Raw genomic sequence first — 14127 nt, 5'->3', positions numbered from 1 at the left:
AGCTTAGCCAATATGGTGAAACCCTATCTCTACTAAAAATATAAAAATTAGCTGGGCATGGTGGTGCACACCTGTAATTCCAGCTACTCGGGAGGTTAGGCAGGAGAAATTGGTTGAACCCAGGAGGTGGAGGTTGCAGTGAGCCAAGATCGGGCCACTGCACTTCAGCCTGGGCAGCGGAGCGAGACTCCGTCTCAAAAAAAAAAAAAGAAAATACCTTTGTGGAAACCAAATTTTATTCAGCCTCTAAGTCCTGGACAAGGATATACACTCATGCTTCACTTAACGAGAGGGAATGCATTCTGAGGCATATGTTATTAGGCTGTCGTGTCATGCAAACATCATAGCACATACTTAACACAAACCTACATGGTACAGCCAGCCACACACCTAAGCTATATGGGTGTAGCCCATTGCTCCTAGGCTGCAAACCTGTGCAGCATCTGACTACTGAATGCAAGAGGCAGGCAGGACACAGTGGTATTTGTGGATCTCAACATAGAAAAGATACAGTAAAGATAGAGTATATAAGATTTTCTTTTAAATGGTATACCTATATATGACACTTCCTGTGAATAGAGCTTGCAGGACTGGAAGTCAGTGAGTGAGTGATGAGTGAACACAAAGGCTTAGGACATTATACTAGTATAGACTTGAAAACACTGTACACCAGGCTACATTACATTTATTTATTTCCTTAAGAGATGAGGTCTCACTCTGTTGCTCAGGCTGGCCTCAAAGTCCTGAGCTCAAGTGATCCTTCTGCCTCAGCCTCCCAAAGTGCTAGGATTACAGACGTGAACCACCACGCCAGGCCAAGGCAACATTAAATGTATTTTTAAAATAAAGTTGGCTGTGCTGGGCGTGGTGGCTGACGCCTGTAATCCCAACACTTTGGGAGGCCAAGGCAGGTGGATCACTTGAGGTCAGGAGTTTGAGACCAGTCTGGCCAACATGGCGAAACCCCCTCTCTACTAAAAATACAAAAATTATCTGGGTGGTGTGGCACACGCCTCTACTACATCCTTCAGCTTATAATTCCCACAGAAGCTACTTGTGGATTTATTTACACATCAAGTGTTTTAGCCACGGCTCTGTCCCAGTGTTACTGAACTCAACTCTGTCCCCCAAAGCCCAATTTTTCTGTCTATAAGATTGTGTAGTCAAGTAAAATTTAAACTCGTCATGCTACTGAATCCAATAAAGAATGAAATTCACCTAGCCTTGTAACTGCCATTGTGCTGACAAATGAGCCCAGCTGATAAAATTCTTATTGGCAGAGATTTCCATTTTTTCTTTTAATCTGGAAAATTCCACAAGACCTCACAAAATGCTTAAGTGAGAAAATAAGAAGAGGGAATCACTGACATCTGTTCTCTTTTAAAGAAAGAAAAAAGAGTGAAAAACCAAAACCTTGCCCTATTTTGTTGTATTTGCAAGAGGAGATCAGTGCTTCTCAAGTAATCGGAAAGGTCAGAGATCAGAGGTGAAGGCTGCAGAACTGCCCGAATGGACCCCGAGTCAGAATGGCTGGAACTCAAGCCCTGGGCTCCAAGTTAACACAGCTGTGTGTCAACAGGTCTGACTCCCAGGCAGCACAGTCGGCTCAGGATTCCAGCCACGGTGATGATGAGTCTCCGTCGACCTCGTCTGGCACAGCTGGGGCCTCCTCTGTGCCAGGTAAGGGCACTTGCTGGGTGGGACTCCTGGCCCCTGCGCACAGGGAAGGCTGAGACCCATTCCTGGCTCGGAAGGAGTTCCAGGAGCAAATTGAAACACTCAGGGAGGGAGCTGGGTGCATCAGGAATGGTGGTCCTGAGGCAAACCGCCTCCCCCAGGACTGAGCACAGTCCGGGATGTTGCTTGACAAGGCAGCTCATCCCTGCTCTCAGAAAAGACAGGCAGGCATGAGGTGGGGGGACAGGCCACTGGGCACCCAACTCAGGTGGTCAGTTCACGTGGTTGAAATTGATGCATTTAATTTTTTTGTATAAAGAGCTACCTGGGTTTTACTTTGACCCTGAAAAGAAACGCTATTTCCGCTTGCTCCCTGGACATAACAACTGCAACCCCCTGACGAAAGAGAGCATCCGGCAGAAGGAGATGGAGAGCAAGAGACTGCGGCTGCTTGAGGAAGAGGACAAGCATAAAAAGGTGGGCTCCTCACCCCTTCGCCCCCCGTCCTCCGCTCCTGCCAGCACCTGTCCATCCACTGTTGAAAAGGGTGCCAATTAGATGCCCCTGCAATACTTAGCAGAGGCACTTCAGGGGGTGTGGCCCCAGCTTTTCCCTGACAGAAAGAAGACAAGAATAAGAACAGCCAAGAGCCCCCTCCTTCCATCCCCATTTTCTTGTTTGCTAAGTTTTTTCAGCAGTTATTTATTTATTTATTTATCTTTTTGAGATGGAGTCTCACTCTGTTGCCCAGGCTGGAGTGCAGTGGCATGATCTCGGCTCATCGCAACCTCTGCCTCCCGGGTTCAAGCAGTTCTTCTGCCTCAGCATCCTGAGTAGCTGGGACTACAGGCACGTCCCACCATGCCCAGCTAATTTTTTTATTTTTAGTAGAGACAGGGTTTCACCATGTTGTCCAGGTTGGTCTTGAACTCCTGACTTCAAGTGATCTGCCCGCCTCGGCCTCCCAAAGTGCTGGGATTATAGGTGCAAGCCACTGCGACCAGCCTTCTTCAGCAGTTCTGTTTTGTCATTCCTGAAGGAATCTTGGGAGGCAGTGTGATACAATTTTAGTAACTGTTTTTTGTTTTTTGGGTTTTTTTTTTGAGTCAGGGTCTCACTCTGTGGCCCAGGCTGGAGTGCAGTGACACCATCTCGGCTCACTGCAGCCTCTGCCTCCCAGGTTCAAGTGAGCCCCCTGCCTTAGCCTCCCAAGTAGCTGGGATTACAGGTGCCTGCCACCATGCCCAGCTAATTTTTGTATTTTTTTGTAGAGATGGAGTTTCACCATGTTGGCCAGGCTGGTCTTGAACTCCTGGCCTCAAATAATCCACCCACCTTGGCCTCCCAAAGTGTGGGATTAGAGGTGTGGGCCACCATGCCCGACCCAGCTTTCTATTTTAAATAGAAGACCAGGATGCATGGTTTGGAATACAGGCCATCTTGACACAGGTCTAGATGCTAGCATATTTTGTTGTCAAGGTAGGCAATGGAACTTATAGTTCCAGCCTTGGGTCATCACAGGTGGAATGGAAAGCAGTGCAGGCCTGTTTGCAGTCCCATTGCTGCATTCTTGCACCTGGTGGCTTCGTCCCCCTGGGTGTATGTGTATGGAGAGCATGGCAGAGTTGAGCAGACTTTCCTGCTCACATTTTTTTTTTTTTTTTTTTTTTGAGACGGAGTCTCGCTCTATTGCCCAGGCTGGAGTGCAGTGGTGTGATCTTGGCTCACTGCAAGCTCCGCCTCCCGGGTTCAAGCCATTCTCCTGCCTCAGCCTCCCGAGTAGCTGGGACTACAGGCACCTGCCGCCACGCCCAGCTAATTTCTTTTTGTATTTTTAGTAGAGACGGAGTTTCACCGTGTTAGCCAGGATGGTCTCGATCTCCTGACCTCGTGATCCGCCCGTCTCGGCCTCCCAAAGTGCTGGGATTACAGGCGTGAGCCACTGCGCCCGGCCTTCGCTCACACTTTCTTGTGCTGGGCCTTTCCTCTTGCCAAGGACAGGAGACTTGGAAAGGATACTGTTGGATTTTTATGCATAAAATTTCTGCCAATTTAGTCCCTATTTCTTTTATTGCGTCCTGTGGAACGAAAAACATTCTCCATTATCCCATAACAAATAAATCTTCATTGAATTGTTCTCTTTTTTGTAATAAATCTAGATTGCCAGGATGGGATTTAATGCATCTTCCATGCTCCGAAAAAGCCAACTGGGTTTTCTCAGCGTCACCAATTATTGCCAGTAAGACAATGCCTCTTTGTTTTCTTCATGAATGTTCTTTTCCTGTTTTTTTCGTGGTACAAGAACTCAATCTGGACAGACCATGTGGCTACCCCGTGAGGCACCTGCACAGTTGAGGGGCTCCAGTTCAGAACCTGCCTTCTGCTGCTTAAACCCACCGTGAGAAAGCTGTTCTCTCTAGAGTGAAGGAGAGGGACTCTTGCAGGAGGCTAGGGAGAGAGGATGGCGACGTAGGCAGAGATGTCTATTCTCTGGTACTCATAAGTCATTCTAGTAGAAGATCCTACAACTTCATTCCCATGCTTCTTTCCCTTCTAATGAGTTGTCACCAAAAATGGGGTATTAAATGGATGTGTGTGTACTAAACTTTATCAAAGTACTTAAGATGTCTGATACAGTTCTAACTAAAACCCTGTGAGATAGGCCGATACTTTCCCCCATTTCCTGAGGAAGAGACTGGGGCTCAGAGTGGAGTGATTTGCTCAAGGTAAAGCTAGAAGTGGGAAACTGTCTGACTCCAACACCTGAGCGCCCAACCCTGCGTCTCCTGCTCCCACTGTACGTGCGTAAGTGAAGAACCCTGCATTTAAGGCAGCTTCCTGGGGCACAGCCCTCACACCTTGGAGCAGGACCCCTTCAGGGAAGGCCAGAAACACCGTGGGTATCAGGCAGGGTAGGCCCCACCTCTGTTTTCCTCCTTCTGAGACAGAAAGAGTTAAAACTCTAGTTAGATCTGTTCCTCACCCAGCGAGACAAGAGGCAGCGTATCCTGGGGCTCTTCCCAGTAGCGGAGTGCCCTCCAGACCATGGTTCCATCTCCAGCACTTTCGTCATCTCAGGAGAAGGAGCTGTACTGGATGATGCAGGCACAAGTCCCTCTAACTCCCACTCTTTGACTCTGTAAATGGGCCACCCACTTCTTCATTTTCATCTTCCTGAGTGTTCTGTGGGGAAACTCAAATTCAGATAATCTGGGATCTTGCTCAGCTCCATTGCTGAGAAGTACTATGGAGCAGGCTAACGAGGAGAGATGGGCCTCGGGGGAGGGAAGGCCAGAGACCCCCGAATCTTCTCCATGCATGTCAGCTACAGCATCCATGCCCCTACCCTCTGTTTCTGCAGTTTAGCCCACGAGCTGCGTCTCAGCTGCATGGAGAGGAAAAAGGTCCAGATTCGGAGCTTGGATCCCTCCGCCTTGGCAAGCGACCGATTTAACCTCATACTGGTGAGTCGGAGGGGGGACACCTGTGGACACCTAGGATGTGAGTACCACCCCTCTGGACACTTTGTGGCTGAGCGTTGCCAGTCATCAAGCCTAGCTCTGGAGAAGCCAACTGCAATGAAAGCAGGTGGCATCTTCTTGGTTGTACGATTTTAACCTGCCTGCTGGCTACCGCCTGGGAGATGCTAAGCTGGGAGGCAGGCTGTGCGCTGACCATCATCACCCCCACATCAGTTCCATCTTTTGACATCAGAGTCTGGACCCAGCCACACCTTGACTAAGAAACTTGACACAGTAACTTCTCCTTGGCTGTGTTGTATATGCAATTAAAAAGGTTCACAGTGGACCAGAGGACATCTAATTCTTCCTGAACTGGGGCAGGACTTGGTGGCTAAACCTGCAGCCCAGTATGCCTTTGGTCACTAGAGGGTAGGACTCCTTGCTTGCCACCCTGGCCTCAGGGGCACCTCCCATCAACATACCTCCATCACATCATTTGCAGGGGGTGAAAGGCCTTTTCTGGTTTGGGATGGACCCAAGCTGGAGGCCAAGGTCCGCCGCTTAAACCCAGGGGCCAAGGAAATGTTGGCAGAGAGCTAGAGGGTCCACTGCAAACAAAGGTCCCTGACCTCTCGATGGACCACGTAAGAGCAGGGTGTGCCCGGCAAGCCCTGTCCTTCCTAGAGGCTGAGGGAAAGCCAGGGAGAGTGAGACGAGGATACAGAGGCAGGAGCATCTGGACTCCGCCATCTGCTGGCCGGACTGGAGGCCGATGCTAGAGATTGACCCTGGAGGTCGACACTGCATCCTCCTGCCCCAGGGGACCACCACAGCGGGGTCCTTCCATGTGAGGGGTGTTGGGGGCCGGGCCCACATTCTCCCGTGTGGCTTCTCTCTCTGTGTGCTTGGGGATATGGTTTGACTGAATGAGTAGAATCTTCTGTTGTGGTGGGTTCCCCTCAGCAGTCCCTTCCCTGGGGTAAAGCGGGTGGGAACAGTGGGGGTCATTGGTGTGTGGGGTCTGGTGATACACAGGCCACCGTTCACAAGCCTGGACACCCCGACCCTCATGCTTCATCTCTCCTGACCCAGGCTTTACGTGTGGTAGGTCGTCTCTATCACCCAAAGTTACAGTGACTCTGGCTGGCCAGTGTGACCGCAGAGCCGGAAAGTGGCTTGCCACCTGGAGCAGTTTTTCAGATCTGAGTCTAGTCTCAGTGATTCTTCTGGGAACATGACTTCTTCCTGGGTAAACTTAACAAAGTTGATACAGTTAAACCAGCGTCCAAACCTGTGTATGGGTCTATATTTATTAATATATACAAAACACATAAATATGTAGAGTTTTTGCTTTGAAATAGTGATTAACCACATCATGTTTTAAAATGAGAAAAGAAAAATAAAATAGCCCACATCTGGCACAGTGGTTCATGCCTGTAATCTCCGCATTTTGGGAGGCCTCAGCAGGCAGTTCGCTTGAGCCCAGAAGTTCGAGACCAGCCTAGGCAACATGGGTAAACCCTGTCTCTACAAAAAATATAAATTAGCTGGGCATGGTGGTGTGTGCATGTAGTCCCAGCTACTCGGGAGGCTGAGGTGGGAGGATCACTTGATCCCAGGAAGTCAAGACTGCAGTGAGCCATGATTGTGCCACTGCACTCCAGCCTGGGCAACCAGATCAAGACTCTGTCTCAAAAGAAAAAACGAAAATAGGGCCAAGTGCAGTGGCTCACACCTGTAGTCCCAGCACGTTGGGAGACCGAGGTGGGAGGATCACTTGAGGTCAGGAGTTCGAGACTGACCTGACCAACATTGTGAAACCCCATCTGTACTGAAAATACCAAAATTAGCTGGGTGTGGTGGTTCACACCTGTAGTCCTAGCTACTCAGAAGGCTGAGGTGAGAGAATAGCTTGAACCTGGGAGGCGGAGGCTTCAGCAAGCTGAGATCGTGCCACTGCACTTCAGCCTGGGCGACAGAGTGAGACTCCCTCTCAAAAAAAAAAATTAGCCCACATCCTGAGCCAGGCATGGTGCCTCACACCTGTAATCCCAGCTCTTTGGGTGGCTGAGGCAGGAGGATCACTTGAAGCCAGAAGTTCAAGACCAGCCTGGACAACATAGTGAGACACTATCTCTACAAAAAAAAATATAAAAGTGGCCAGGCACAGTGGTTCATGCCTGTAGTCCTAGCTGCTCAGGAGGCTGAGGAGAGACGATCACTTGAGCCCAGGAGTTCAGGGTTATCATGAGCCATGACCATGCCACTGCACTCCAGCCTGGGTGACAACAGTGAGACCCCACCTCTTTAAAAAAAAAAATAGCTTACCTTTGCTCAAGCCTGTAATCCCGCCTGAGGCGGGCGACTCACGAGGTCAGGAGATCAAGACCATCCTGGCTAATACGGTGAAACCCCGTCTCTCCTAAAAATACAAAAAAACTAGGTGGCGGGCGCCTGTAGTCCCAGCTACTCAGGAGGCTGAGGCAGGAGAATGGCGTGAACCCAGGAGGTGGAGCTTGCAGTGAGCCGAGATCGTGCCACTGCACTCCAACCTAGGCTACAGAGCAAGACTTCATCTCAAAAAAAAAAAAGCCTATTTTTTTTCATTGTTGTTTGTTTGTTCGTTTTGAGACGGAGTCTCGCTCTGTCGCCCAGCCTGGAGTGCAGTGGCCGGATCTCAGCTCACTGCAAGCTCCGCCTCCCGGGTTTACACCATTCTCTTGCCTCAGCCTCCCGGGTAGCTGGGACTACAGGCGCCGACACCTCGCCCGGCTAGTTTTTTGTATTTTTTAGTGGAGACAGGGTTTCACCGTGTTAGCCAGGATGGTCTCGATCTCCTGACCTCGTGATCCGCCCGTCTCGGCCTCCCAAAGTGCTGGGATTACAGGCTTGAGCCACTGCGCCTAGCCAAAAAAGCCTATATTTGAATGCAGTCTTTTTCTGTTGCACATTTTGTTCTGTGGGTTTTTTGTTTGTTTGTTTGTTTTCATGGTGGTAAAAAAAAATTAGTGCCTATGTAATAGGAACTAGCATTTTTCCTATTGCTGCACAGCCTTCGTGATGGCACGTGGCACATTCCTCTGGGTGCGTGCTAGGACTCTGCCAAACTCTGAGTGAGGTCCTCATGCAGATCTCAGACTTTCTGGCCATGTCCCCTCACTGCCATTCTCATCCTTCCTCTTGAATTGTTAGATCAGACATGTACTGACTTTGCCCAGAGATGGCTGCACTGAGTTAGGGGAAGTGAGGTCATCTCCACACTCGCTCATGGAGAGGAGCTGTCACCTAGTGAAAAGGCACAGAGCATGGGGGCCAGGAGAGACGGGCAGGTCCCTCTTACGTTACCCACCAGGCGCAGCTTGGGATGTCACCCACTGCCCCCTTCTCTTCTCCAGGCAGATACCAACAGTGACCGACTCTTCACAGTGAACGATGTCAAAGTCGGAGGCTCCAAGTATGGCATCATCAACCTGCAAAGTCTGAAGACCCCTACGCTTAAGGTGTTCATGCACGAAAACCTCTACTTCACCAACCGGAAGGTACATTGCCCATCCCTGTAGCCTTGCTGCACACTTGGCCCTGGGGGTAGTTGGCCAAATTCAGGATAGAGGAGAGCAATTGGGGAAGAGGGCAGAGCATGGTTACCTCATTTTTCCATAAGACTTGATTTTTACTTCAGCCTAGGAGTTTCAGACCAACCTGGCCAGCGGAACATGCATGGTGAAACCTCGTCTCTACAAAAAAAAAATAATAATTTTCTGAGTGTGGTGGCGTGCACCTGTAGTCCCAGCTACTTGGGGGTTCGGGGGGAGGTGAGGTGGGAAGATCACCTGAACCCGGGAGATCGAGGCTGCAGTGAGCCATGATCATGCCACTGTACTCCAACCTTGGTGACAGAGTGAGACCCTATCTCAAAAAATGGATTTATAGTTGCTCAGAACCCATAGGGAAAGAAAGGGTCCCAGGAGTTTCTTGTCTTGGAAAAGAAAGTGAAATGAGATGATTGGGGTAGGTTGAAACAGCGCTTCTTTAACTGGTCCTCAGGACTGTCCCTCCAGGGGTCCAGGAGTTGATCTGAAAGGGCCCACACCAGGGCAGAGAGTTCCTTGGACATGGGTGACAGTGACTGTGGCCTGGATAGGAGGGGTCCTGCCCTGTGTGTTGGAGTGATACGTCATCCAGCCAGGCCGCAGCCAGCACTGAGACTTAAACAAGTAAGAGGAGTTTCCTGTCTAGGGAGCAACCTTTAAGTTGCAGTGGGGTGATGGTGGCATCCATGAGAAGCTGTGACTTGCTATTCAGTTGGGACATAAGCCGCAAGATGGATACAGGTTGAAAATGGCTTCTGGGTGAAGTAAGATCCACCTTCAGAGTTAGGTTTATCTCCTGCCATTCAGCCCTGCCCAGAGGGTATGCCAGATATACCAAATGTCTCCCTGTGGCTCTGTTGAAGGACTCAGACTTGAGGTTACTTCCTGTCCTGCTCAAGCCCTGCCCTCAGAATGTTTGTTCCAGCCCATTTGAAGAGGAGCAAGACCTGAAGAAAGAAGTCACATGTCTGTGTCCCCACAAGTTATTCCACAGGAAAGCATATGACTGTGAAATAACTTTCCGTCTTGCTGTTTGCTTCCTCACCAGGTGAATTCGGTGTGCTGGGCCTCGCTCAATCACTTGGATTCCCACATTCTGTATCCTTTGGCAGAGGAAGAGGTTTGGTGGGCAGGCCACACCCTGACGTGGACCTGGGTATCTGTGGGCTTCATGGCATGGCATCTTAGTGACCAGAGGGCTGGGCCCTTGTGCACTTAAATCTCATGCTTTAGAAAAAAGCGTACCTGGGTAGAACACAAGGATGCCCATGGAGCACAGTGAAGTAGCTGAGGTCCCATCATGGTTGTTTCTCAAGATGACATTGATGTCACTGTGTGGCAGACACTCTCTGGGCCTTCACATGCATGTGGTAGAGACAGGATAGGAACTCAGGCAGTCTGACTCCAAGGCCAGCCTGCTCTGCCACTGTGGCGTGTGACAGGAGGCTCTGGGTTCACGACACAGACCCAGTATTCCTGCCGGAGAGCTGGTGCGGTAGCAGAGGAACAAAGTGGAAAGGAGCAGCACAGCCTTGGGGAGGAAGCCCAGCTCCTCCTGAGGCCAGGGAGGAAAACGGTGGTCAGGAGGGCAGGGTCCTCCTAGGGGAAGCTGAGGGCAAGGTCAGAGAGGGGGTTCCTTTGGCAGTGGACTTGGATCTGTGGGCTCCGGGCCTCAGGTCCCTGCTGGCAACAGCTTTTTAAAGCACTCATCACACCAGTCTTTGCCTTCCTGAGTGAGCAGAGCCACTTTGCTGAGAGCACAGTAGTACAGTGTTGTGGTCCCTGGCCTCTGGTACCCTTGGGAGCTCTTGATATGGCACAAGACTTGATTCACCGAAAGCCACACGTTAATGACTCTTGTCCTTGGTTCATTCTCATATTAAATGTGTTCTGGAAACAACATGACTACTCGTTGTACTTAACACCTACTTCTTGAGTTGTCGTGAGATTAGCATTAGTTAACTCCTGTGAACGCACCTAGCAGTTCCTGGCACATCATTGGTCTTCAACAAGTGATAACTGAATCAGAGTCTTTTTTTAAAATTTTATTTGTTTCACAGCACTCTCTTTCAAAGGAGTTTTTTGGTTTTTATTTAATTTTTTTCAAAGAAAGGGGTCTTGCTCGTCATCCAGGCTGGAGTGCAGTGGTGCAATCATAGCTCACTCCAGTCTAGAACTCCTGGGCTCAAGTGATTCTCCTGCCTTAGCCTCCCAAGTCGCTGGGACTATAGCTATGCACCACCACACCCAGCTTACATTTCAAAGGCTTGTAAAGCCTAAATACATTAGCGACCTGATTACAAATTAAGGCACCAAACTATGTGTGTTCTCCAAATTGAAAATTGTATGTGGCTTTCATTTGATGGGGTTCTGTAGGCTAATGGGACTGACCACCTGTTCCGATGATGATCTAACCAGAGGGCTAAAGACACCAAGCTCTGCAGAGAGCAAAAACGAACCTCGCTGTCATTTCCAGTCTTTTAAAACAGCATGGTTTCTCATGTTTCTGTGGGCTAAGGAGAGGGAAAAAAAATCCATGTAATTGGGCTTTAAGGGATGGATGGTCTGTTGTAGCCTCATCAGTGGCTTGCCCTCTGGTGGCAGTTTCTGGTAATCTTCTGGCCTTTGTGCTATAGATTTTTTGTGCTGCTTCAGAAGTTCAGGTAACTTTTTCCCTTTAGAAAAACGGTACTTTGTTCAGACCTGCACTCTGCATTTTTCCCTGCAAGAGTGGTGGGGGTTAGATGGAATTCTTTCTACACTTATTGGGCCCTTAGTTAACCTGTGGCCTGTCAAAGGATTAAGTCTTAGCCTGGCCCCATAAGTACTCAAAGTTTGAATATAAATAAGCTGAGATTCAGCAACAGTAACTAACATGCACATCCCACTTTCTTCACTTCCGTGCCCTCCAAACTCAGAAGCAAAATAAGTTTATTTGGTGATGCTGTTCCCATTTACAGTTTCAGCACCTTCTCTATCCTGGAGATACATGTCACATACATATCACATACTCATATGGTCAAGAACGTTACCTGGCCAGGCACGGTGGCTCGCACCTGTCATCCCAGCACTTTGGGAGGCCAAAGTGGGGAGATTGCTTAAGGCCAGGAGTTTGAGACCAGCCTGGGCAATATAGCAAGACCTTCTCTCTATAAAAGAAAAAAAAATTCTATGAGCTGAGCATCATGGTGCATGCCTGTAGTTCCGGGTACTCAGGAAGCTGAGGCAGGAGGATCACTTGAGCCCAGAGTTCAAAGCTGCAGTGAGCTGTGATCAGACTACTGCACTCCAGCCTGGGTGAAAGAGAGAGACCCTGTCTTTTAAAAAGAAAAGAAAAAAAAGAAAAGTGACTGGGCACAGTGGCTCATTCCCATAATCCCAGCACTTTGGGAGGCCGAGGCAGGTGGATCACTTGAGGTCAGGAGTTCGAGACCAGCCTGGCCACCATGGTGAAACCCCATCTCTACTAAAAATACAAAAATTAGCCAGGTGTGGTGGCATGCACCTGTAATCCCAGCTACCTGGGAAGTTGAGGCGGGAGAATTGCTTCAAAACCCGGGAGACAGAGGTTGCAGTGAGCCAAGATTGCGCCACTGCTCTCCAGCCTGGGCGACAGAGCAAGACTCCATTGAAAAATACATATATAAAAATAAAATGTTTAAGAAGATTTTTAAAAGGTTACGTGATTGCTTTTCAGATAGTTACGTTTTCCAGTGAGGAATATGTGTGGTCATTCAGGCAACACCTATCGAGTATATGCAGTTGCAAGGAGATAGAGACAGGCAGCTCCACAAGTCTTCAGTGTAGGAGGAAAGCTGCATGCAGGAGGGATTGCAGCCGCCTTCCTGGAGGGAGACCCATGAGGGCAGGAAGAGGCCAGGGACTCCTAATAGAAGGAGGAGTTGGGAGAAAGTTTGGTGTGTTTGGCAGCAGTTTGATATTCATGATGTCTCTGGCTAGGGAGTAGGACCTTTCAAGACTGAATGCTTGCTCAGGGATGTGGGAGGTCCCAGCGGGTTGTGATTGTGGAGCCATTTTTGAAAATGTTTCCTTTGGTGGCATTGTTGGGGGATAGACAGGTGAGAGCAAGTCCTCAGACAAGCTGCTGCAAGACTGAGAACAGCAGTGAGGGCGTGAAATGAGGCAGCAGGAGTGGAGGGAAGGGCACCAAGGGGCAGGCGCGGGTCCTAGCCCGGGTATCTTGTGATAGGAGAAGGCCCAGGATAGACTTCCCGGAGAGTGGTGGGTTGAGCCCAAGGAGTGTGTAGTAGACATTAGGCTACATGGCCATAGGGCAGAACTGGAACATTTCCGTCAGATTTAGAAATCAGGAGCTCATTGAAGACTGTGGTGAGAACATTTCTCTGGGAAGCTGAGGGTCAGGCCTGGATTTCAGTGGAGGAAAGGCAAGGGAGTGAGAATAAATACAGGCTCCTCTGGAGTGAAGTTTGGCTATGAGGGGAAAAGGAGAGGAACCACATCAGTCAGAAGACACACACATAGGGAAGAGTGTAAAGGGGTAGGTCAGAGAGACTGCCCAGTGACTACGCTCATGTGAACAGAGACACCCACATGTAGTCCGGGAAATGGCCATTGAAATAATAGTGAGGTGTCACCTGGTACCCATTCAGATAAGCAGAAATGTTAAGAGCTGGTAGTGAGATATTCTGTGCAGTGCTATTTCTGTATGTATTTTTTAAAACAAAAGTTGCTTTGTTTTATTTATTGACAGATATATGTAGTGGAAATACAGCATGGCTTAGAAGAACTTACACCAATTTCAGAAGAGCAGTTCTTTCTGGGTGGGGGAGAAGGGAGAATTGGACTAGGGAGGGATCAGAGAGGGGGACTTTTGGGGTTTTTTTATAGTATTTTATTTTTGAGACATGGTCTTAATCTGTCAGGCTGGAATGCGCTCACATGATCACAGCTCACCACAGCCTCGATTTCCAAGGCTCAAGCAATCCTCCCACCTCAGCCTCCCAAGGAGCTGGTACTACAGGCACACACCATCACGCCCAGCTAGTTTTTGTATTTTTTGTAGAGAAAAGGTTTTGCCATGTTTCCCAGGCTGGTCTCGAACTCGTGGGCTCGAGTGATCCTCCTACCTCAGCTTCCCAAAGTGCTGGTATTACATAGGCAGGAGCCACCACACCCAGCTTTTAACTATATCTGATTTATTTTTCCCTTTAAAAAACATCTGAAGCTGGCCAGGCACGATGGCTCACCCCTATAATCCCGGCACTTTGGGAGGCCAGGGCAGTCAGATCACCTGAGGTCGGGTGTTCAAGACCCGCCTGACCAAGATGGAGAAACCCCATGTCTACTAAAAATACAAAATTAGCCAGGCGTGGTGGCACATGCCTGTAATCCCAGCTACTCAGGAGGCTGAGGCAGGA

At 49.3% G+C, this 14127-nt stretch overlaps 1 protein-coding gene across 1 annotated transcript in view; it reads left to right on the top strand.

Moving 5' to 3' along the window:
- DCAF4 (DDB1 and CUL4 associated factor 4) overlaps positions 1 to 14127 on the top strand; it is a 34699-nt gene that overhangs the window by 11974 nt on the left and 8598 nt on the right. The window contains exons 4-11 of the mRNA XM_011949620.1: positions 1580 to 1680; positions 2029 to 2154; positions 3837 to 3916; positions 5039 to 5141; positions 8534 to 8677; positions 9777 to 9826; positions 10898 to 10943; positions 13842 to 13867. Coding sequence (XP_011805010.1) covers positions 1580 to 1680; positions 2029 to 2154; positions 3837 to 3916; positions 5039 to 5141; positions 8534 to 8677; positions 9777 to 9826; positions 10898 to 10943; positions 13842 to 13867 — 676 coding nt within the window. The remainder of the gene's footprint in view (positions 1 to 1579; positions 1681 to 2028; positions 2155 to 3836; positions 3917 to 5038; positions 5142 to 8533; positions 8678 to 9776; positions 9827 to 10897; positions 10944 to 13841; positions 13868 to 14127) is intronic.

This window comes from Colobus angolensis, unplaced genomic scaffold (assembly GCF_000951035.1).
Source record: "Colobus angolensis palliatus isolate OR3802 unplaced genomic scaffold, Cang.pa_1.0 Scaffold3, whole genome shotgun sequence".
NCBI lineage: Eukaryota > Metazoa > Chordata > Mammalia > Primates > Cercopithecidae > Colobus > Colobus angolensis.
Note: the sequence above shows the minus strand (reverse complement) of the source record. Positions and strands in the feature narration are given on the sequence as shown.